The following is a 26,685-nucleotide window of genomic DNA, read 5'->3' as shown; positions in this document are numbered from 1 at the left end:
TGCTGAGGATTATTTTTGTTTATTTACACCGGTTTGGCTAGCGTCATTGTTATGTGTGCAAAGCATAGCCAAGTAAGGAAAACTTAATTTTAATTTTGTAAGTTTTTTATCAAGCTTGCTAAATACTGTGCACAGCAAACAACCTCAAAATGTTGTTCTTATTGTTTATTGTATTTATTTATTTATTGTATTTTAATTATTAATCAAAATATTTCTGTTGAAATGTTATCCTTGTGGTATCGAAAATGGTATTGAGTATCGAATATTTTCCTTAGTATCGGTATCGAGTTGAAAAGTTTAGTATCGTGACAACCCTAGTTGTGTGTGTAATTGTATTTATTTATGTATTTATTTATTTGTTCATGTAGATCCCTTCAACATAGAGCAATAAAAAAGGAAGATTCGGCTATAATCGGCATAGGATCAAATAATAATTGATGTGGCGCATAATTTATCAATAATCAATTAAAAATACATCAAATAAGCCTGAAACTCTATGGCATCCCTATCTTTGCTTGACTGTGTTATATTAAGAACAATAAAGCACAGATTCATCCTGATCTGTCAGTGGCTAGGAATTTGGGTGCTAGTGCGATGGGATATTTTCAGCTGGCATCTAAATGGGAACCCATACAGTCAAATGAGTGTTGTTTTAAGGCAGTAGTCTAGTTGTAAAAAAAAAAAAAAGGGGAGGAAGCATACATAGCCTAATTAATATAGTCTATTAACCTAAAGCAATATGCATGGTACAGTTGTTACATGTCAGGTATGCCGGTCAATGACCTTGACCAAGGCACCTTTGAGTAAAACTGCAGTCAGTCCCTGGACTGGCATGGCTATCACTGCCCCTACATAGCTAGGGACTAATTTCCCACTGGGATCAGCTTCATAGTCATGGTAGGCTACTTCTTTGATTTGATTTATTTTTTTCAGGCTAGCCGTAAGCCCACAGCCCGCCAAATGTTGAAAGGGCAATATTATTCCCATTGCTGTTAATATATAGTAGAAATGTGACACATTCAGTAATAAAATGTCAAAGGGGATGGTATGGAGGGATGTAATTTAAGATCATTAAGATTTTTTTAAGAAGGGCGATAACATCCCCCCTCAACTCGACTGTTTAAAGGTCATTGTGATGGATTCTTCTACCTCCACCACAAAGTGTTTGTATAGTTTTGTAATTCATATTTAGTTCCAGATTTAGTTTATTCCATCTATATTTTCTAATGGGTGCACACTTTAGTTAATATGTCTGAATGGTTTCACACTTGTTATTATCTTTGAGGTTCTACAAATGCAGCTCAGTTGGAGTTGGAGCCAGGAACAAACCACTGTCCCAAAGAACTGAGGGGGGGATTTTGTTTAAGTTGACCTTAATTATTTTGTCACCTAAATATTCACTTTTTATTTGTGCTAAGTTAAAGAGTTGCTTTATTTGTTTGATATGTTTTAGTTTTGTATGGATATTTTTTTATTTATTGATTTTCTGTTATATTGTGCCTCCATCATGTGACAAGTTTAGATTATTCCACCCCTATTTACGTAAAGCAGCCTGGGTTTTTTTTTTTTTTTTTTCCAATAGGTCCGTTTTTGGTTTGAGTTAGTTAGTGCTCAGTTTAGTTGGGCCCAAATCCATGTTGTTTATTATTTAAGCTATTTTGTATTGCCTTTGAGCCCATGTTAATTATCTTTGACATTATGAAATTTTTATTCCCACTTTTGAACACCTTGTCCTTATTTAAGTTTGGTCCCTCACAGTCATAGACTAACAGCGTATTATTGTACAAGCATTTAATGACCGCAGTGTACACGTGCAAGTAACCATTGCACATATACGTGACAATGCGTGCTTGCAACGCATCATAAGAAAGGGAAAAAAAACTTCAACTTGACACTAAAACCAGTTGGTGAGGGTTTTTTTGACGGATCATAAATAAAGAAAAGTTTTAAACACAGTGGACTCTGCAGCCACTTTCAACATAGAGGAAAACATTTTAGCTGTGTCTGACTTTTTCATATTATATGATTTCAGTCAATTCCAGTTAAAGCTCCTGACTCTTAATCCTGTCTGTTGTTGTGATATTAATGTGATATTAATGTCACTCTTTTTTTAATAATCAATCGCATTTCTGAGGGACAAGCGACCTGAGAGCACGAGTCGCAAATGATGCTGTAGCATCCTGTGAGTTGGGAGTTCAGAACAGTGAGATGACAGCCATCTGTCGCTGTTCCTTGTCACTCCCAGTTTTTCTAGACTGACTGTGTTTGATGTTTTCTCTTATTTTTTTCTCCAAGTGCATGTGAAAAGGTTTTTCTTTCTTTTAAAGTCCCCAAGCCCAGAGAACACTTAAGACAATGCTTCTGATTTGCAACAGTCATGCATCTCTAATTACCACTTTTATTATGTGGTAATATTTTAGCTATAATGCCAAAATTCACTAAAGTCTTAAAGTAAAGTGTTTAAAAAAGTTAAAGAAAATCACAGTTTATGCAGCTTTATCTTATAAAGATCTTTTTGAGTTAGGACTCATAATCCCTTCCATGTATTGGTGGGCTTAAAACTGGACTGTTCATTAGCAACCTTAGTCAATGGCCACTGGAAACAGGCAAAGGAATTAGGAAAAATATAAATTTTATAGTAGAGTTATCATAAGTAACAACCTCACAAAATTCTACAAGAAATCCAGCAAGTCACAAGATAAGGATCAGATAAGATGTAACAACATGTGGGATAACAGTCCAGTCCACAATAACACCACCAAACAGTTCACAAGGCTCCAAAAGTCTATTACTGTGATACCATTACAAGAGTTCTCCAAAAATCCAAGATATTTTTTCTATTGGGTTGACTAGTCATTAGTAGTTTGGAGTTAAATAGAGGCCAACTCACTATGAGTAACTGTTTGTGCCAGAGAAATGCATAATAAAGATCTTCTTGACTTGACTATGAGTTGCATCACAGTGCATACAGACTGCAACATGTAAATGTTAATGCAACTGTAATTGTATGTATTCCATAATAAAAAAGCAATGCTCATAGTTTTAGTGGATATAGAAAAACTCTGTAAGGTCGGTAAGCCAATAGATAACAATCATCTAAACCACACCAATGTCAAAAGTAACCTTGTAAAAATTCGATTACATCATTTAAGTTGCATCACATTCCTTATTTTTACAAGATTTAAGAAATGTATCTTACCTGACGTGTTCTGAATCTCTATGCTTTCTGTCTCAAACTTCGCTTCAGTAACCACTGTAGGGGTGGATGAGACTATGCTGGTTACACCAGATGCTGTAGGAGATGAGTAAGACATCTCTGTCCCAATGTTTGCTTTTGTACCATCCTCTGGCAGACTTTCTCCAAAATATTCTGTTTTCCGAGTGCTTGACTCACTGAGGATGCGTTTGGTTGTTGACCATGTCACATCTTCAGCTGATGTTTGAACACCGACAGACACAGTAGTACCAGATATAGCAAGAGGGTCTCCGTCCTGTGCTTTTGGAGTAGTTTGTGTTTGAATGTTAAAGGTCTCCGTTGTTTCTGTGGTGATTATGTCTTTTTCTGGCACAGTGTTACAATTAAAGCCAGTGTCATCTGTAGTAGGGGTTGCTGTTTCCATGGGATTTGAAGTAGGAGCAACAATGATGGGGTTTGGAATGGGTATGGAAAACTTTTGAAATGGAAGGAGAGGGGGACCAGCCTCAAGAAGAGGATCAGTCATAATCCCATCGTAGTCTAGGACTGGAGTTGTTGATTGAAAACCAGACTCATCAACTGATGCTGTTCCATCAGGGAAACTAAACAACTCCTTACTGGGCAGTTCTGTTGATTCTGTGGGGTTGTCCAGGATATCAGATGATATATCTGCAATAACCCTGTGGGTAACAACAGTTTTCTCTGTTCTCCCTTCTGCAAACCTGGCTTCTGTACTTAAAGAGTCGTCTGGCAGAAGTACATCAGGTCGGATTGTGCTGATCTCAATCACAGAGTGAGCACTTGGATCGTCAATGGATTCAGTAGAATCAGTGGTGGATATAGTAAGTACAGTTTCATTGGTTAGTAGCCCTCTGTCATACGTGCTTAGCTCTGTCATATCATCAATCTCATCGGGATCCTCTCCGATTGTTGGTGCAACTGTTGTGATTAACTGAACATCTTCGTCTGGAGAAGCAGGCTGGGTAGGAACCATACTTGCAGAGAACATTGACGTAGTATCTGTAAAAATATTAGAATCTGGAGACTCATCAGCCTCTGTTGCTGTGCCAGAGGATATGGTGGTAACAGTGGTGGACCTGGTGGTGGCCGTTGTGACTTCGTGTATTGACATATCCACGAGGACTGTCTCGTTGAAAAAGTCTCTTCCTCCTAGACAACAGCACATACAAAAAATATTAGTCAGTTGGGAAAAACCAATAAAAATATATTGTTGCAGAGACAATGTATAAATGGATTTAATGCTCATATAATAGTAGTTGATTCGCAGAATTTTATATTCTCTGGAAGAAATAATGATGGGATTAAAATTTCTAAGAATATGATCTGCATATAGCAAGGCATATTTCTAGCCGCAACCCATAAATTAATATGATCATAATTGTAAATGTGTAAAACTATTCTATTAGTTATTAACAATTATTTTCTAAGAGTTCTGTAGGAAGATTAAGCTCACAATTTCCCTTTACTGCCTTTTTGCTTTTGGAGACATAACAGTGTTGTAAATAACAGTGAAAATTAACATGAGGTTTCACAACTTCAAATCATTCTTAGAAACTTTTGAGAGAGTTCCTCTCTCAACGCTCACTGCTGTTTACATCCGTTTATAAGCAGAGTCCACCAAACCTCCTTAAGATGCAGAGCTAATAGCTACTACACGTTTTTACTCTTTAATCAGTTTAATTATCTTCTCTCATACACGAGTAGAATATTTGTGACAAAATTGTTTTTTTCCTTTTTTTATATGTGCACATATGTGTAAGTTTCTACAAACACTTCTTGATCTAAAACAGCCTCAGTAATTCTGACAGGGTAATTATGATGTTAATATGGTGAATTATTCTTTTATGACTACTTTCTTTAGGTTCAGCTGAGTGAAGGGTCATAAAAGCCCTGCCTGGTAAGTTTATGATAAGTATTTCAATAATAAGCTATTTCAATAATGCATTTTATCCATCTCCATCCATGCTCTTCTGTACTTCAGGACCCTTGCATTTACTTAATACAAAGCAGTCCAAAGTCCTTAGTGGCAAAGACAGATTGCATAAAAGCAGCTGTTGAACATTACGTGTTAGGCCTTTGCTCATGAAACTACAGTGTATGTGACGTTAGTAGTAGAGAAACTTTTTCCATTACAAGAAAATGAGGGTCTTTTCTTAGAAGTACTGCATTATATCACCAACACATTCAAACTGTTGCTATTAAAGAGGCCGATCTTGCTTTCAAGCAAGTCCAAAGACTAATCAGTGAGCAATTACCACCCTTTTCCCACTGCATCATGCTACCTTGCCTATGTATTTGTATGTAGTTTAAGTGACGTTGGTTTAGATAATGTTTTTTTTCCTTGAAATGATATTGCAGGCTTTAAAGAAAGAAAGAACAGAGTCCCTCCAAACAGGGGTACTTAAAGAGCACTTACACTAAGGTGTAAATACAACTCGGCTGAGAGAGCTGACATGAAATACACAGAGCAGGAGGTGAATGTGGCATGTTTGCATGCCCTCTGAACTCCATTGGTACTTATCACTGCAAGAGTCAGCATGGCCCAAGGGGCAGAAAATGACCAGGTGGTGGTCAGCTTATCTGTCCAGCCTCTATTTGTAAAGATGGAAAGGCCATGTCAGAGGTCACCAAGGATGACTGAATTTAGAAGTCCAGCGGTAGCTTTTGTCCATTATCCAGACGTCTGCTCAGATAAGTCCAAGTGAGAATGACAGAAGTAAAACTGACATCGGAAATAAGAGATGAAAGATGCAAGGGGTGGGCGGGCTAGATAGCGTTTTCTAAAAAACGCCCTATTAGGCCCTATTACACTCTCTTTAAGCAACCTCTAATGTCTGTTATTGGGTGTGCCCCTGGGAATACGGACAGAATCACAGATAAAAGATTTTTAAAAACTCGGCCGACATTTTAGGATACATTTAGTTTTTAATGACCCAACATTTCAACCAAAACATATTAATTAATTTAGATTGTTGGGTTTCATTTACATTTTCTGGCTGTAATTACAGCTATATAACTGTAACACATATATTATTGACACATTTTTTATTCACTTTTCAAAGGAAAAATAATGATACATTAAAATATCTTTAACTAATGAAGCACAATAACAAACACTTGGGGAATACAACTTGTCATTATTTGTAATTACACTAGCACTACTGCACTAATGTGTACAATTAACAATAAATATTATCATAGAAATATAAAGATATTACATTTATGTAATTATTAAAATAGTCATTTAATTTTAGACAGAAAAGAAAACTGTTAGAAAAATATATAAAATGCATTTTTAGCATAGTTTCAGATGTAAGAAAATGATGGTGTACGCATAGTGAAAAACAAAGCGTCGGAAGTGAATGGAAAAAGGACTTTCGGATACATTGTTTTGTAGTCATCGAACATTTTAGGTCTGAATTTCAGTCCTGACTCTTAATATTACTTTTTAATATTTTCCAGGCATATCTTCGTCAATTCTAATATCCCATACTTTCTCATAGACAACCATTAAGGGCCTAACTTTAGTAGTTAGTTCAAAAACCGATAAACATATGTTTTTTCTCAGTTAGCTATGTGTGGAATTAGCTCGTAGGATTAAAAAAAGAACGAGCTTGCAAGAAAAAAGCAAATAGATTAGAACTGAATATATCACTGAGATCATTTTCCTTTTCTTTTTTTTTCTTTTTTTTTACAATTCCCAGTAGAAGATTAGTGTTACAATCTATTGTTCTTTCATAAAGGCATGGCCTACACTTCAAGTTAGAATAAAAAAAAAAAATCATGTGAAATTGTTCTTTACCTTTATAACAGTAAGCTCCAAACTTCGTTGTGGGGTCTGGAAAGCCAGTCTGGTTTCTGAACCGATATTTTGTTCTGACACCCATCAGGCCGCCACCACATACACTTTTGGGCTCTACAACAGGGTGCCGTACGCTCCCGTCAGAGAGCCAGCCATAGGCACATTTATCCAGACCCTTTCTCCAAGCAGCATGGAGCTGGCCAGGGGATGCCAGGACAGCCTTGTGTTTTTTGCACTCTTCAATGGCCTCTGAATATGTTAGGTCACTGATCGCAGGGGGATAAAATACTTGACCTAAATATGAAAGAAAGGCAAAGAAAGTTACGATTATAAAATAAGAAAAGCAAGTAACATTTTAATCAACATAAAGGCTTTTAAATGGTAATTAAAAACAACTATTTGTTTTGGTGATGATTGGTCCTTGTGTTTTTCTTTTCAAATAACTCTCCTCTATCCAGTGGATTGACAGAGAGCATATATATATATATATATATATATATATATATATATATATATATATATATATATAGTAAAAATTTCCATTTGTCTCTAAAAATATATTTCAAATGTGAAAATGGACCTGCAATTGACACCGGATGACTGCAACCTCTCAAGTAATCCACACATGCAAAATTATTAAATCAAATAAATGTGCAAATTAAATAATAAGTCAATTAACAAAACAAATATGTGTTAAGTGCATGACTAAATTAGACTTCCAAAAGTAAAAGACACTAAATATCAACTTTTATATGTCAGTACTTAAAACATTGCCCTGCTTTCTTATAGGGTCAATCATAATTGGCTAGTCTTGTCCTATCTTATGTCCATAAATAGGTTTTATACACACTAGCAAGCTAGTGCACAAGAAGCAGCTAATGAGGTACAAATTAAGAGCTCTCTTAAGACCTTCTCTACCTTGTTACTCAATTATTTTGATGAATGTATAAATTCTGAATGTTTAGGTTATAAAACCACAGGACGCTTAGTACCAAAATAGAAATGACTTCACTTTACCATAAACCAGCCATGGCTAAGTGCTCAAAGTAAGGTTTTTGTTAAGGCTGGTTCACACGGAAAGCCCGATCTTCCCGTTCCGAGAGCCCCCAGTATTTAGAGCTTCTCGGGGCAGATATTTGGGGGAGATAATTCTGAATTGTCTCATCTCTTCAGAGTGATCGGGTCAGCGCGGTAGAATATTGGAACACCTCCATTTGCAAATGGGGAAATCCAACATGTTGGATTGTCCTGGCATGATATGCTGTGTTGTTTGGGGTCTGCAAGAAGCCAAGCAGATTCTGGGGATTGAAATTCTAAACTTTTACAGCTCTACGCTGTGAGTCAAGAAATCAGAGAAGATTATCTGAGTCCTGGCCGGGAAACACTGTATCCAAACCATGATATCTCCTCCTCCATAAAGTAATCAAAATTAGCATAAATGTATATAAAGGGGTTATACTCCACAAGGTTTACATGCAAGCGCAGGAGAACGTTTCTGTTTGTTTTTTCACATACAAGGAAAAGTGTATGTAAAATATATTTACTTTGTCACTTTATGTAGTGACTTTTCAGATCCCTCTAGTAACATTTTTTTCCAAAAAAAATTGGACTTGTGACAGACCTAGGGACTTTTTCCTGTGTTGATTATAAAGAAAGCAAACAATGGTACTAATCTCGCTGTATTTAATTTCTTCAGTGAGCAATGACTGACTGAGCCCCTCCATTACCCCGAAAACACTGACAGTGAGTCAGATGCAGCAGCTGCAGCCCGTGCATGCAGTCAGAGAGAGAAGTGTTTCTCTCCTTTGTTTTCACATTAAAAATGAGTCACAAATGGACATGGCTTCAGTGATTCCCCTTCCTGAATTAAAAATGTAAATATTATATTTCTCATATTTTTTTTCTCGGAAACTGAATCCTGAGTAAAATCTGTTTGTGTGGTTTGCTTTACTTGCCATCTGACCACACACTGCAAGACAATCAATTTTATGCCTTTTTATTTGTACGTGTTGTGTCTCTCTGGCTTTGAAAATTTGTCAACTATTTTTAAAATTCTGCTGCGTAAACAGTATTAAGTGGAGTTCAAAAATCCTTAAAAGATGTTTTTGAAACTCAAATACAGAAAATCTGAATTTAACAAGCATATTTTTTCATCTTAAAAAAAATCTTATTCCACCCATTTGTAAGGAGGTTCTAATGATCATAATTCACTGCAAGAGATTCCCTGCTAAAAGTACGCATGCTGAGGCCCAATTAAAGATTATTGCTAAACAGTTGGACAAGGCATTTAGTCAAATAAAACTAAAATTTACCACTCATGGGAAACAGCATGCTTGAAAAGAGAAAGTGCTTCACAAACCATTACTGATACCATAACAAGAGCTGGGATGGGGGGCTGTCTTTTATTAAATAGAACTGACAAATTACTGAATGATAGACAAAAGAATAAATGTACCAGCAAATTTTTGATAAAAATCTTCTAAGGTACAATAGGTACTAAAAAGGTTTCGATAAGGCTATTCAATATTGTTTTCTTATAGAGAATCACGGGTTTTACTGACATCTGGTGTAAATATACTGGCAATAGCTAAATTATAAATATATTTCCTGGGATAAACAATGCATTCAGCTTTTATTTTCCTGAAATGTAATCTCAGCTAGGGCTGGGCGATAATTCAATAACGATATATATCGATCGATAGACGTCCATTTATTTGTTATATTAATTTTGGTCACTTTAGTTTATTCTTTGTCAGTATTTAATAACAAAACTCAGGTCTCTTAAGTTATTTTTCTTTAAAACAATTCTGTTATGGTTAAAAAAGTTGCTTAAATAAAGATTCAATCGGAAGTCTGTGTTTGTGTTCTTTATTAAAATTAAATCATTTAGCAATATCATAAAATGTCCAGGCAGAGCTGCACATAAAATATGGTTTCAAATCTTTTCAATAATTATCAATATCGATCAATATGCATTTTCTTTTATCGATAAGCTTTTTTTCTATATCACCCAGCCCTAATCTCAGCCTTTATTTGCTATCTAAAAGAGAATTGAATTCTTTAATTTATGACCAATTTGGGGTGTCAGACACAGAAACCACAACCTCTGGACATACTGTATGGGTCTGGGCCAGCACTCAATGATATAGTGCAAATGAAAACAGGGGTGTGGGACTGATTCCTGCATGTAGCCGTAGCACTAGCATTTGGTAGCTTAAATGGCATGAATAATTTTTCATTACTTTGTTTGTTTAACATCTGTTTGCTAATATCACAAACTCTAAACATTGCCCTGAACAAATTCCAGATAAGGAGCAACTGCTGAGAGGTGACTGGAGTTTCAAATGTGACAACAGGGACATTTATCATCATAAAATACTGTAGTGCAGTTGATTCCAATAACAGTAACAGACTGAATTGGTTAATGAATAGATAGGAAAAAAAAAAGACTGAGCAGTGCCAAGGACAGTTAAAAATCTAATTATCACATTTTTGCTGGGGACTTTTCAAAAACCACTAAAGCAATTCTTTCAAGTCCAATTATTAGAAGCTTCTCTGCAATCCCCTTTATCCTTTAATAAAAAGTGAGGCCAGTTTGTCCAACAAAATATGCATTGAAAAATAAGTATTCCTGTGAAAAATTAAGTTTATTACTGTGGTGGTGTTATAAGCTTTTTAAGTTGAAGCATCTAAAACCTCACTATCTCAAATCTACACCAGACTGCTTACCATCAAGTTTGTCGACGTAACAATATACATCATAGCTCTCCGAAGGGTTTCTTATTCCATAAGTCCTAACACCAGGTTTCATATCAAGGTTTCCACGGCAGCCTTCTCTTGGTCTTGCAATCGGGTATCTGTGCAAAATAGAATCATTATTCGAGATTATCATTGTGCCCAGATATTTTAGAATTACTGTATATGATCATATGTACAACATATAAATAAATAGTGGCATGGGTGAAAGAGCTGACCTTACTGTCTGGTCAGAGAGCCATCCAGCATCGCACTGGTCAAATCCATCTGCATAAGCTGCTTTCAGCTGAGCATAGGTAGCTATGGTTGCTCCAATATCTTTGCAAGTTTGGACAGCTTTCATGTAATTCAAGGCGTACCGACTCCTTGCCCGATAGTGGAAAACAACACCTGGCAATAAAGAATTAAGAAAAAGAAACAACTCTTCAAAAAACAGGGATAACCAAACATTGCATACACAGTTGCAAATAATCATCTGCAATTCATTAGCATAAATCTGGGGTGGGTAAATTTTGGCAAGTATTTTATAAAAGACTCTCTAAGGGTAAAATAAATGAGCCTTTCAGAATCTTTGGAAATGAGGAGGTTTGCAATAAGCTGAGAGGATATGTGAAATACTCACATTGTTTACCACAAATGAACAACATAACTACATGTGATGCCATGGCCCTGAAATCCCCATATTTGTGGACAGTAAACACGCGCCTCAGATTTGATTGATAGCCTCAATTAAAATTGCAGATTGTTGGAAAAGAGGTCAGGCAGACTGTAAACCAAAACTATCCCAGTTTCCCCCCACCCATGCCTTCAACAAAAGTCATAAAGTATTGCCACCATTACTTACAAAACCATATATATGAAAATAGTTAAACTAGGTGAAGATTAGTGATGCTGTGTCTGACACTAAAACATTAGTTTTTTATTATGGTAATATATGCTGTTTGACAATGCCGTCAATGCTCCGGTTTAAAGAAACGGGCAGCATTTGAGATGACAAGAAAGCATGAAGTGATGTTAACCAAAGCTTGTATATAGCTGTATGAAGACACCAATATATAATCTCTGCTTTAAACATGCTTTAAAATAGGAGAAACATATAGAAATACACTGCAGTGTAGAACCAAAAATTTATTTGATACCAAATTCCTCAAAAATTAACTTAATTGTTTTTATTTACGTCTGATAGCTGTAGTCAAAATGTGTATTGTGCCTCCTGCTGACAGCTTTTCACACAGGCTGTTTTGCCCATTCTTCTCAATTTATATATTTTTTTTAAGGTTTGTCAGGTTCAATGAAAAGCAGATATAGCCAATCATTAATAAAAATCATAATTAGACTTTGTTCCGGAGTTTAATTCAGCCATTTAAACAAATAAGTCTATATGATCAAATCCATTCTATTTCAGTTTCAGCAGCGTGTTTTGTGTTGGTGTCCGTTGGAAGGTCTAACAGAGTTCCTTCCAGGATAGCCCTGTGATTACCGTAATTCCATTAATGTTTCCCATCAACTTTGATTTTCCCTGATAAAAAAAAAGAATGAAACTCCCCACAGCAAGATGCTGCCATGTTCCCCAAAGAGTTTTAAGAATTATGTGCAGGGATAACTTTCATCCATACTTAGTGTAACACATGTGATCCAAATAGTTAAGTTTCCTGTAATCTGATAAGTGCACGCTCTACCTCACATGGTAGAACATTGGTAGAACAGAAGCATGGCTTCTGGCAAATAGCAAACAAGTTCTCTTGAGTTTTTTTTTTTTTTCTTTTATTGCATGTACCCAATGGATAAATTTGTGGGGAGAGTGGCTACTATTTGTTCTGTCATAACATTTTTCCACCTGAGTTGTGGAATACTACAGCTCACTTAATTTATACCATTGGCCTTGGCTGGTTCTCCAATCAATTTTCCCCTTGTCTGCCCTATCAAAAGCAGTGGAAAGACATGTCTTGAGAAGCATTTATTTTCCATGATAGAAAGGAGATAAAGCTTTTCTTTGTGAAATGTTTGAAGGTTGGGATGTACTTCTATAATCCTACCAAAGAAATCTGGACAGCGTTCTGTCTGACCTATATACTCCATTTGTTCCTTAATCTTTATGAAGCTGTTTGCTCTCAATCTTTTTAAATAAAGCACAGATGCCTTCACGGAACGATGAGATCACTGAGTAAGAATAACTAGAATAGATTAATTTATTAGGGGACTTTAAGGATGATTTCACTGCATGATATTCCTAATTTCACTGTTTTCATCTTATTCTAGATTGATATAAAGAGGGAACTAGAAATAACTTACCACTGACATCAAGGTTAACGGTGTCATGGATGTCTTCAATGCCATATATGACCTCACAGCTGTAATTGCCGGCATCACTAGCCCGCAACTTGGCAATCGTTAAGGAGGCGTCGCCGATATCCTCCGGGTGGCTGGGCACAGACACACGACTCCTGTAGAGTGGGTTTATCTTGATGGTCCCATTTAAGAACACCAGCACTGTAGACTTATCCTGTCCGATTATTTTGGTCCATTTAATCCGTAAGTAATCTTTGCTATAATTGGTAACATTTGTACCGACGAATGGGGCAGATGTTGGGATAGAGGAGAAGGAGCAAGGAAGACTTATTTTTCCTGAGAGGGACCCAGAGACTGGTTGGATACTTGTTAAAGTGCTGGATGCTGAAAGCCAAAAAAAACGTCAAATGAGTTAAATGTAGTTCTTACTTAAATTTGACTTTCCAACCCTGGTACATTCAGTGTTTACTCTTTGTCCAGCATATACAAGAAGATATAATATAGTGTATGACTTCTTAACATTGAAAGGGTGTGACCACTACACCCAACCTAAAAATGAAAAAAAAAAAAAAAACATGCCTCATGTTTTAAAAGTGACTCTTGGAAAGTTAAACCTCATCTTTAAAATAAAGGTTGTTGGAAAAAAATTCCCTACTGAGTGCAGGCTATGTACAATGCATTTGTATGGAGTTAGAAAAATGGGTTAAAACAGAAAGTCATAACTGAATAACTTAATGTTACCCGTCTTCCTTGTTTTCTGCATCTAATGTTACTTCTTACACTTCTCTTCACTACACTAAAACCTAAAGTAGGATTATATATACATTATTTTTAAAAAGACAGATACTTATACATTTTTACAGTGAAGTTACTTCAGTAAACATTAATGGTAAAGCATTAATGGAGATAAATTGAGTCTGATGTTGACAGACAGCCAGAGAGAAGCAAAGACTAAGTTGGACTTCTTCACTTTCTAAAAACTAAAATCTCAAAAACTCATTCTGGTTCATTCAACTATGTTCTGTGAAAGAATTGCCACTGGGTGATTATTTACATAAAAGACTGTAATAATTTGCACAGGAAGTAGTAGTAGTTGGAGGCTGTGCAGCATCAATGATATTTCTGGTACTGAGAACAGAAAAAGCTTAACAGTCAGATTAACAGTCAGAAATCAGTCAGACAAACACTAATATTATATAGAGATAACATAACAAAAATGCCATACTATCTGGCTGCTTGTATTATTGTATTTGTGATTTTCATATTTTTCTTACACATGTACAATTTTCTAAAAAAATTAAAAAAATGTTGGTCTGCTCATGTCTGGGGTGAATAATCCTTGATATACCCGCTCATTGCAAACTTATAGATCAGGCTTCTTCAATTCTGGTGCCCTGCACATTTCTTGTCTCTGCTTCTACAACTGAATGAAACTGCTGAATTACCTTCTCACCAAGTTCTCCAGAATACTGCAAATGATCTGATTATTTGACTCGGGTGTGTTGAAAAGAGACACTTCTAAAAGGTGCAGGATGTCAGCCCTATATGCTTTAGCACTAATTGCCATATCTTCACATAAGAGTTATATTTAAAATAGTTATATGCACTTTAAATGAAGGTTCATTTGACCTGATTTTTTAGTTTTGCTTATAATCAAGCATTGACTTTCACTTCAAATGTTTTACGTGTTCCATATTCAGTATATGTCTGAAGCAGGAAGATCGGTTGTGGCCCTTCTCTTTTACCTATTTTGCAGAAATGTATATTCATTGGTTTGCTACTATATAGCCAACTGATGCAAATTCGATGATGTTCTAAATATAGATAAAATAGCCTTTACACAGACTACAGACAGTTAAGATACTGGAATTGTTTTATGATATGATACCAAGAGGGTTCTTCCCTGCACTTTGGCCCAGAATTTATCAAGGTCTCTTTGGGGCAGTAGGCAAGGACCTTGAAAATTTAAAATCCCTATAACCTTTCGACCCAAAGCTTTTATGTGTAAAAATAGATCAGTTTATGCAGCTGTTTTAAGAACTCCTTCTTTTTGTATTTTCTATTTCCCTGATTATGATATTTAGAATAACTGAGCTAGTTGCTAGACTATTTTCGGGCAGGCAGAGATGGGAAGTAACGAAGTACAAATACTTCGTTACTGTACTCAAGTAGATTTTTCTGATAATTTTACTTTACTTTACTACTTATTTTTATGGCAACTTTTTACTTCTACTCCTTACATTTTTACACAAATATCTGTACTTTCTACTCCTTACATTTTAAAAAATTGTCTCGTTACTTTAGTTTTGAATCATTTCAATGGAGTTATCGTTATTATTTTTCACGTCATCAATACCAAATTCAATCTAATTGGATGGGAATCTACGTTGCATTTGACGCACCACTACAAGATGAATCGACAGATTCGGCGGTATTCATTGGCGGCAAATCATTGCAGCTTGGTGGCGGTGGCGTTAGCATAGTAGCATGGACGACGAGATGATTGAAAATGAACACAACGGAGATCTAGTCCTATTGGCAGACATCCATTTAAAATGTAGGCAACGGCATGAAAAAAGTGGTTTCTACTTTTACTTTTATACTTTAAGTAAATTTACAAGCCTGTACTTTGTTACTTTTACTTGAGTAAAGAAGTTTAATCAGTACTTTCACTTTTACCAGAGTATTTTTTAACACAAGTATCTGTACTTTTACTCAAGTACGGAAAGTGAGTACTTTTGCCATCTCTGCGGGCAGGAATACATATGTTTAAGTTGATGTAGACATTTCTACAAAAAAAAAACTAAACTTTTCAGAAACACTACAAAGCTTTTCAGAAAACCAAAATAGATGGTCAGGCACAAAAAAAAAACAGCAAGTTAGTTGTGCCACTCAGCTATCCCATCCTTCCTTCAATCCATCCATCCATTCATCCATCCATCCCTTCCCCATCCACTCATCAACCATCCATCCATCCATCCATTCATCTGTTCATCCTTCCAACCCATCTCATCCATCCATCCCATCTATCCATACATCCATCTATCCATCTATCCAACCATCCCTTCATCCCATCCATCCATCATCCCTCCATCCATCCCATCAATCCTTCCATCACATCCATCCTTCCATCCCATTCATTAATCTAATCCATCAATTCATCCATCCATCAATCCAATCCAGCCATCCTTTCATTCTATCATCCATCCGTCCATCAATCCCATCCCATCCATTCTTCCATCCCAACCCCCATCCACTCATCATCCATCACCCATCTATCCATCTGTCCATCAATCCCTTCCTATCAGTCCATCCCATCCATCCATATGTCCATTTCTCTATCCCATCCAGCCATCCATTCATCCATCCCATCCATCCCTCCATCCCATTCATCCAACCATCCCATCCAACCCATCATCAATCCAACCCATCCCATCCGTCCATCCTTCTGTCCAACCCATCCCATCCACCCATCCATTCATCCAACCCAACCCATCCGTCCATCCATTTTTCCAACCCATCCCATCCACCCATCCATCCATCCAACTCATCCCATCCCATCCATTCATCCATCTATCCAACCATCCCTCCATCCCATCCATTCCTCCATCCCAACCATCCATCCCATCAATTCCTCCATCCATCCATCCCATCCCCATCCACTCATTATCCATCCACCCATCTATCTATCCATCCGTCCATCAATCCCATCCCATCCATCCATCAATCTATCCCATCCATCCATCCATACATATATACATATATATCCATCTCATACATCCATCAATCCATCTGTCCAACCATCCAACCAACCCATCCCATCCATCCCTCTGTCACATTCATCCTTCCATCCCTCCATCCCATCTGTCCATCCATTCCACCCATTTATCCTTCCATCCCATCCTGTTCCACAGTTAACATATTTCTGAATCTTGCCATGGCTACAAATAAAGCATTAATTATTTTTTTATCTTTTAACAACCCTAAATTCAAATCATATGAAAAGTAATATGAAAAATCTCTAAACTGGAGACCCCAAAGACTGGTAATTTGATGAGATATAATCCAACTACTTTCAGAGTAAACTCCTGTGGTAAGTAAATAGTGAGACTATGCCATCTGGTTATTATACATAGAGCTCAACTGACATCACCAAATTACCATTTGGCTCTTTTTGGAAATGTTTTGAGGGGGTGGAAAAGAAGGAGTTGGTATTCACAGGGAACAATGTAGAGAATCTTTAGCAAATCTGGTGAAGCAGCCCTAGGGGCATGTGTCTGTGTGCTTTAACAAGACCTTCTATTAGCATGTGTGATAAAAACAGCTGTTCAGTCTGCAGACCAGGAGCCCTGTTTAACTAAAAAGGTGATCATAGCCAGAGCATTGTGATTACAGAAGTAACCCAGTCCATTAAGCCACACAACTCATGAAACGTTTACCAAAATAATAAAGGTTTTAATTGTTAAAAATGTATTTGTTTACTGCAGATGCATCATCAGCATAGATGGACACATGGCTCAGTTTAAAAACACATGATGATAAAAAAAAAAGTGTTTAAAGTAAACCCAAGATCAAAATACACAAAAAAAAAAAACAGACAAAACATTGTGGGAACTAACAAAAAAGACTCACCTGCAACAAATGCAGCATTACAGAGATAATATAACCACAGGATATGCTTAAAATTTAGAGTCATCTGGAAAAAAGAAAAAAAAGAAAAAGTTACAATAAAATACATTTATTTCATAAGTTGAAAAGTTTTCTAAATCATAAGTCTTTTCAGATAAAGTGATTAAAATATTTGAAGGATAGAAATACCATAACAAAAAAATAGGTATAAATTTTACTTTCGTTATATGGGGGTAATAATAAAAGCTCACATCAAAATGTGTATGTTGGCTGACCAAAACAATTTGTTTAATATGAAGATGGGACTCAGACCCATGCAACTATAGAGTGACACAATCTCACGTTTTCCTAAAATATGTGGGTGGTGGAAAGTTGAGAGGTAAAACTTCCTGTGGGGTCAAGCTAGGAGATTTTGGAGACAGGAGGGCATAAGCAGCAGGCCCTCATTAGCACCCCACTGTATAAACACAAGGAGCTGGGGCTCAAAAGGAGCTGAAAACTGTGGGACACCGCCCCCCACCACCCCCACCCCATCAAAAGGCAATTAGCAACAACTCATCACTTATAAACCATCACCAAATCCATGGTCCTGAAATCCCCCAAACCCCCCCTAAACTAAAGAAATTAGTCTAATTTAGTTTCTATTTGAGAAGAAAAAATAGAATTGTTTATTAATATAATTTATTAAACAATAGTACCAGATAAAAGTTTCATTTGTTTACAGATCTTTGGAGCCTGTGGCCCCTCACTGAGAAAGATAAGCTCACTACTGCCAACATAATTTACTGAGGAACTGATTGTTAGTGTGCAATGTAAATTTACATGACAATAGCTACTTTAATGTTAAACAGAAAAGATAAGCACATGTCCTCATAAAAAAGAGAAACCCTGAAACTGGATGATCTGATATTCAAAATATGCTGTCCTTAAGCAGCAGCGGGACAGAGACGTTATCTAAAGACAGCAGGCATCGTTGTGTACATTTGTAAACTGATAAGATGACTTAAATGTTCTGATTTGCTTTTATCAGGACTGTATTATTACAACAAAGTGCTACATGTTCAGAAAAGCAGCCAAAAGTAGATATGATGTGCAGGCATGTTTCACACTGTTTCAATGAGAGTCTAAATTTAGAAAAAAAAAAGGACATACTTACGTTTGAATTGGTTTTATTCCATTAAAGAAAATAATTTATTTATTTTAAATAAACTATATCCCTAGTTGCAGCTTATCCCAACGTGCCACATGCGTGCGTAAAGCAGTGCCTGGACAGGTCCACTCCAAATTGAGGCAGCAGAACTTTTTTTCCCTTCCCGGTAAGTCGGACTCCTCTCTCTGGATGATGCGCGGTCCAAATAGCGTTCTCTTGGATCTGAGGGCAGTGGCAGAATCCCGTGAAGTGTTGGCAAAACTTTTGACTAAGCCACGCCGTTATTTCGTCAAAGAGGAGGAGTCCATGTAAATTGAATGAGACACCTTGAGGAGGAGGGAAAAGTCACCAATTGACCATGTGGAGGAGAGGAAGCCGATTCTCACCCAGCCAAACTTCAGTGGCACAAACGGATCCTCTGCAGTGTTAGAAGTGAGAGTTAGTAAAGTATTGCAAAGTGCGCACTTTCTTAGTTTATGGAGTTATCGCCCTTCACTACAGTCATCCAAGAAACATGGAATGAACAAATTAAATATTGCACACTTAAATTGTCTAACAGGATCACAGTATTTTTCATATATTTCAGTGATTTTGGAAATCTGAGCAGTCATACATGTAAAGAGGGTGGGGTGGACGTTTTGCAAATGCCACAATCCTGATAGTTTTTATCCTAACCACAGGGCCACTGCTAATTCTGCCATCCGAGAGATAAATCAGATTTTATTTACATTAGTGCAACAATCGATGTGAAGCATGAAAAACAAGGCAATGAAGACTATTTATGAGCCAAACCAATCGGCTAAGATGGGTAACATCTTGTTTAACAAACAAGTGAATCATTGGAAACTCTGTGAAAGACTTTTCCAAAGTGGGTTGTCCTGTCTGACAACCCACTGTCTAATAAATCTGTGATAATGTGCCAATGAGATGTGGAGATGTAAGAAGTGTGAGTAAGTTCAGTTGACTAAATGTGTTGCAAATGTCACGGTTAATATTTGGGACATTTTACAATAAAAAAAAATGTAATCATTAATCATGAACCAAGTAGTTAATAAATCAAGGTGTGGTTATATAAAGATATTGATGTACCACCCAAAGCACCATCAGAACCACCTATCTAAAACAGGAAACACATTGTACCACAACAAACCTGCAATAACTGACCGATCGGGCAAGAGGGGCATTAATCAGATAATTATCACAGAGACCAATAGTAAATCTGAAGGAGTTACAGAGTTCCATAACAAAGGCAGGAGTTCCTATTTATAGGACCATACTAAACCCTAAACTCTATAGAAATAGGGCTAGTGGCAGAATAGCCTGAAAAATTAAACATTAGAATTCAACCAACTTTAGTGAGTTTTTGAGTGAAAAAAAGTTTGTTCTTACCTGTGCTTCTTAGTCCCAAATCACACTTAAAACCAGTCCCTGACTGGTTAAAAAGCTCCCAGTTAACAGAGAAATTCAGATTTTCAACTTCCCCAAAATCCATGCATTCACCATATTTACGATGGCACTTCGCCCTGGATGCCAAATATTAATTCAAAATGCATTGTTTGCCCAGCCGACAATGAAGTTGTGCCTGAAAACGGATTTACATTGTGATAACATTGAAATTGCTTAATTTTTTTATTTTTGCTTAATGCATTTTAAATTCCATTTCTTCGACTCTTTATTGTGCTCAGAATTTTTTTTTTTACATGGCAATTTTTGTTTTAAAATAAACACCTTAGTATCTTATAATTCCATTTACTCCTTTTTACTCATTACTTCACAAGTCATATTTTTTTATGTGTTGTAATCTCCTACACAAAGTTATGTTTGGATTGAAAAAATTTAGTTAGATTTTAAGATAGCTTTTCTCAAGCAAAAAACAATCAAACGATGCTTTGAGGAATGCGCAAAAATCCCAATTGTTGCAGGAAATCTTAATATCACAAAAGTAGCCACACAAACTACTGGCTTTGGCAGGGGGTGAACACACCCATGTTAGGGTTTTCTGTATTTTTCTTAATTTGTTGTTTGCTTCATGATGAAACACATGCTGAAAATTGAAGGCAATCCATCCATCTTTTCCTTCATATCAGTGAAGCTACACTGGGGCTGGTGCTTATGTCCAGAAATCTATGGGCAAAATGCAGGGTTCACTCTAGACATGTTGTCAGCTTATTGCTGGGCAACATAGCCAACAGACAACCATGCAAACACAAACACAATGGCAATCTAGAGTTTAATTCATTAACCAAGTAATCGTGTACCCGCAGGGAGAACATACAAATTCCATGCAGGAAGACTTTGCCACTTTGCAGCAATTGGCATATTAGGTGAATTAAACTGTGCAAACCCTTCAATGGTTTAAAAAAAAAAACATATTTACTGGAATTTAGAAAATTTTTATTGATTTAATTTACCTGCACTAGTTTCCCTTTCGGGTATGTATTAATGAATTGAATTGGATCAAATTTATTTATTTTTTATTCTACCATATAACTTCATGGTTTATTGCATTTTGATAGGCTTGGGTGGTACAAAATGAGAGACAAACCAAGAACAGAAGTCACGCAAGAATCTTCACTGATAACAAATCGTCATAATTATATAGGTTAGACAAACATGCTTGCGTCCACTCACCAGAAATTCGGTTTTCCATTAACCTAACATGTACGTTTTTGTTGTGATTTTAGAAGGCCAAATACCTGACAAGAAAATACTCAAACTCAAAAAGAGAGGCACTAGCCTTAATTCAATCAGGAGTTTTGTGTTGTTAGACAATAGCTCTCTACTGATATGCAACAAAGGATGATTTCTAGTTGAGATTTTTCTATTCTGCAAATACAATATTGGAAAATAAAGGCAAAAACACTGTAGTACATTCTAATTTAATTGAGGATCATTTGGTCAGAACTGCTTATTTTTCTTTCCAAAGGCAAAAATCATGGTCACTTCACAGGGTCACAAGTACATCATCGTATAGAAGCACATTTAATGCATTATAGGCTACAACATCAAAGATCAGAATTATCTAAGAAATCCCTTATTGACAGGTGCACTCAACAGGTTTTATGCCCTGTTTGAGGATCCCAACACCCCTATCAGCACCAGACCTATATAACCTCTGGTGATATGGTCTTTAGGTGGAGCACGACAGATGTGAGGAAGACCCACCATGGAATCAACCTCCGTAATGCTTCAGGTTCCAGCAACATTCCAGGGCAGATACTTATGGCCGATCAGCTGTCTGAGCTGTCTGAGGTTTTTAACACTTCATTGCCATTGGCATCTATTCCAACCTGCCTAAAGACCACCATTGTTGTCCCTTTTACCAAGTGCTCCACAGTGACAGGTCTGAATAACTACTAACCTACAACCTTAACATCAGTGGTAATGAAGTCCTCACAGAGGATAGTCATGAGCCACATCAAGGACTCCATCAAAGTCACTGTGGACACCCATCAGTAGGCCAACAGGGGGACCCATCCACCGCTGATGTTGTCTAATCGGTGGTCCATACAGGTTTCACCCATATGGAGAGCAGAAATATTTACATCCATCTGTTCTTCCTGTAATTCTTCCTCGACCTTCAACACCATCATCCCACAGAGCTTGGTATGGAAGCTCTCTTCTCTCTCACTCGTAGGAATTTGGTCTTGGATATCCAGACCAACATTCCTTTGTCAGGATCCACCACAGTGTCCCCTACTTCATCACCCTCAGCAATGGCTCACCCTAGGGGTGCGAGTTGAGCTCTCTTATGTTTATTCTGCTAATATATGGCTGATTAGCAAGACACTCCAGCTGTCATATATTGAAGGTTACATATGATGAGTTCAAATACTGACAGAAAGTTAAACACCTGGTTCAATGTTGCAGACCATATCCTTTGCAAGAAGATGAAGAGTACTAAAGACCCATTTACACTACCTTTTTGAAACTGTGCCGAGATCGGTCTGAGCACGGTAACAGAGATTACTGTTGAGTGTAAATGGCATGCATAACCAAATCGGGCAACGCCAGACACAACTGAATCGCAGTAAACTGGTAGTAGTTCATCAGTAGGGCTCGGGGCAGTTCAGTTCTGGCTCGGTTAACTGAAAAGAAAGAGCCCATGAGCAGACCACGTCATCTCCTTACAGTCCGCCTCCATAATCATGAAATTTCAGATATTAATAAAAGATACTAGCTCCCCTACTATGCCACACGATTTCCAGTGATGATTCTGCTTAGCAGTATGATGAACCTCAATGTCTGTCTTTGTTTCCTGCGTCTGTAAGCCCTGATCAGACTATCGTTTGTTGTATCCACTTCCCAAAAGGCAACTGTCAAGTAAATTCACCAAAGGCTGCCTTCTTCACATGACTCCGGAAAAAAAAAAGAAATATCACAACTATAACCAAATTTCCTGAATGTTAGAGGCACTGCCATGTTGATTTGCTTGATTCCCTCTACAGAGCAGTAGTGCTGTCGATCGGCACTACAAGTCAAGGAACCATGCGAGTGATGTGTAAACGGTCGTAAGGAACCAAGCTGGGCACGGTTAACTGACCCAAGCTCGGTCCGAACTTGGCACAGATTGGTTTTCAGAAGGGTAGTGTAAATGGGGCTTAACAGAGAGTGTGGTGGGTTTCAGGGCTTTATCCCCTGTAGCTGTGAGGAGCAGCTCTGGAGGTGATGTGTGTTTGACCTCACCTGGAGTGTCAACACTTCCTGCCTAGTCAAGAAAACGCATCAGCATCGCTACTTCCTCAGGAAGCTCCGAAGTGCTGAACCCCGAAGCTCAGACCTGTGGAAAGTTTTCTGAATAATACTAAAAAAATACTAAAAATAGTAAATTTTATCTAACAGCACCTTTCGAGACACTCAAGGTCACTTTATAAACAATAAAAACCCAAATACATGGAACAGGAAAATATAAACAAAGAGAACCCATGTGGCACGACAGCTGCCCTGCTACTGAGAGGGTGGCTCTGCCTGCACAGAGGTTAAGACTGCACAGAGGGCTGTAGGAAGCAACCTTCCCTCCACCTCAGACTTCTACACATCATGTCACTGGGGGACGTGCATCATAAAGGACTCCAACCATCCTGTGCACAGATTGTTCCAGCCTCTCCCCTCAGGCAGGCAGCTGAGGAGCACCAAGAGTAAGACCACTGGGCTCAGAAACAGTTTCTGAGCTCGAACTGAAACTAGCTGCATTTATCTATTTATTTATATATTAAACTCAATGCAATTCAGTTTATTTATATTGCACCAATTCACAATACTGTACATGTCATCTCAAGGTACTTTAAAGAGGCAATTCAACCAGATCACACAGTCAAATTGATTAAAAGTTTTCTGTCTAAGGAAAACCAGTTGATTGCATTGACTCATTGACTCGAAGGCAATCCCTCACACCAAACATGTTTATAGCGACAGTTGAGAGGAAAAACTCCCTTTTAACAGAAAGAAACCTCCTGCAGAACCAGGCTCAGTGTAAGCGGCCATCTGCCAAGTCCAATAGGGGTTCAAGGAGACAAAAGCAGACGTACAGAAAGAATCAGACATACAAAGTAACTTGTCAACCAGCTCCACAGGCAGCCCTGTCCAGGAAACACAGCCAGGCAGACGAGCTCCAAGCCCTCTCCCATGTCAGAGGACGAAGAGATCACATCCAGTCAGTCACAGTCATCTCTTTCTATTCTTTTTATTAAATACTAGGTTCATGAATTCAGAACACTTACTAGCAAATGTGGGATAGACAATAAAAAAACAATCCATGAATCTAGAATAGATAATACTGTAACTTTTGAAGAGGATTTTTCAACATGATCTGAAGTTGATTTTTTTTAACTATAGATTTTTTTTAGCTAAATGTTGTAGAACTGTATTTTTTCTTTTTTCAATCTTAGCTTACTCACATCCTTTTGCCAGAACCACAAAATAAGGTGAGAGCCTGAGAAGCATGTCTAATCTTTATTACCCATTTCCACTGTAAAGGAAGATATAAGGATGTTAAAGTCCTATGATCAGCTCACCCAGTGTCACTAAAGGCATGCTTATTGCCTATCTTAACCAAAAGTGTAGCTGCATTAATTGGACGATGAATGAACAATTTCAAAGAATTGATTCAAGTGATTCAGTACACTAGAAGAACTTCAGTTCCCATCTTTAATTCTTCTGCCACATTATGATATCAGTTTATGTTATGAAATATGTTACATCATATAATTAAATTCACATATTTCTGCCCAAAACTGAATTAAGAAGTAACAAACTCACTTATTATTTCTTATTTTTGTTTTGATTTTATTTTCCAAGTACATTTTAAGTGGAAAAAATACACCACAAGGATTAGCTTTTAGTAAAGAAGCTGTAAGTCATTGTGTAAAACATTTCAGCTGTATGTGTAATCAGGGAAGTCTTGTTGCCTTGAAGCAGCAATAAATCACGTAGTCAAAGACCTAGTGAAAGAGTGTTTGATCCTGGTGATCTGCTGTGCAGACCCCAAGTTGACCCATGTATCACATGACCTATTAAGGTGATCTACCTCCGGCCCCATGCCACCACTGACAAGATAAAAGGGACATTTAACTTTTTAAACTTAAAGAGGATGTGCTTTGGAGAACAGAACTGTTAAAAGCAATAGCTGTACTCTCCTTTTTTCCCTCCCTGATAAAATTCAGGTTGGACCTCCCAGATCAGAGCAAAGAAAAAAACCTGCAGTTACTCCATATGTTTGTTCCGGTATAAATACACAGAAGACAACCAACTGGCACATATCAAGATTACTAAATTACTCTTCAGAGCTGTGCCAGAGGAGAGGTAAATTATTAAATAAAGGCGTGTAAAAAGTTGTATAATTGAAATGTCAAACAAAACCCAAAGTGGTGACACAGATAGAGAAGAAACAGCTTGCTGTGATTTCCTGGGGTCTGGGGGAAATGACTTTGTGGGGTGTGTTTTTGTGAGTAAGCTCCCTGTTTATGTGGGAAAATGAAACCACCTTTGGTCGGACATGAACTTTGATCCTCTGAAGTCAAGTGAGGAGGTCCAGACACAACAGCTGATCCCTGCATTTAAGTTAAAGGTTAAATGAGAAATGATAGCAATGCTATAGGAATGGACCCTCAGCAAATATTCTGTTAACATCTTTCACAAGGTTTAGGGATGTGTTCATAGATAAGAAACCAAGAAATATTGTCTCCTCTAAAACATCTCAAAGGTGTTCTATTAGGATTGAGTCAGAACTCTTTGCAAGCTGGTCTATCTATACCCAAAACCCTTGGCAATGTAATGAATCTACTGTATATCATATGATGAATGATAAATCTTTACATTATATATATTTTTCTAAATATAAAAGAAAAAACAAATGCAATGAGCAAAAAAACGGAACACCAAGAATTCAAACGGAACAAAATTTATTTGAATGTGAAGCTGTCCCAGGTCAGGAGAGATACACCAGTCAGCAACCGGAACTTCTTCTCTGTGTTTGAGAACAAACTCTGAGAGTTTCTGAAGATGTCGTTTGGTGTATGATGTCACTGGTGAGGCATCCTTCTTTGGCAGATAATCGTTGGTCCAGAGCAATGCACAGGGTCAGACCCATGAGAGCAGAGACAGGCAGAATGACCAAGGGGACAAACCAAAGTTCGGAATCTGAGAGTCGGTCCAGAGTCAAAACAGGTTATCAAAGATACAAGGACAATCTAGGGGAGAATCCTAGGTCAGGTTACAGAAAACAGGTTATAGATCCAAAAACACATTATGACAGGTTCGATAGGGTTTAGACAGAGAACCAGGAGGAAGAATAAGATCAGACTTAAGTGGGCAGGCATGTTTACAGAAACGCTGGATAAAACT

General features: G+C 37.3%; 1 protein-coding gene across 1 annotated transcript in view; it reads right to left on the bottom strand.

Annotated features, from left to right (window-relative positions):
- Positions 1-18,971, bottom strand: part of vcan (versican) — a 44,272-nt gene extending 25,301 nt beyond the window's left edge. Inside the window, exons 1-6 of the mRNA XM_015374417.1 lie at positions 18,850-18,971; positions 17,697-17,760; positions 13,068-13,448; positions 10,994-11,165; positions 10,749-10,876; positions 7,020-7,313 (exon numbers count right to left, since the gene is read on the bottom strand). Coding sequence (XP_015229903.1) covers positions 7,020-7,313; positions 10,749-10,876; positions 10,994-11,165; positions 13,068-13,448; positions 17,697-17,760 — 1,039 coding nt within the window. The 5' untranslated portion in view covers positions 18,850-18,971. The remainder of the gene's footprint in view (positions 1-7,019; positions 7,314-10,748; positions 10,877-10,993; positions 11,166-13,067; positions 13,449-17,696; positions 17,761-18,849) is intronic.
- Between the last annotated feature and the right edge of the window lie 7,714 nt (positions 18,972-26,685).

The sequence above is a fragment of the Cyprinodon variegatus genome, unplaced genomic scaffold (genome assembly GCF_000732505.1).
Source record: "Cyprinodon variegatus isolate N-32 unplaced genomic scaffold, C_variegatus-1.0 Scaffold103, whole genome shotgun sequence".
Lineage (NCBI taxonomy): Eukaryota > Metazoa > Chordata > Actinopteri > Cyprinodontiformes > Cyprinodontidae > Cyprinodon > Cyprinodon variegatus.
This window is presented reverse-complemented; position numbering and strand designations above follow the sequence as displayed.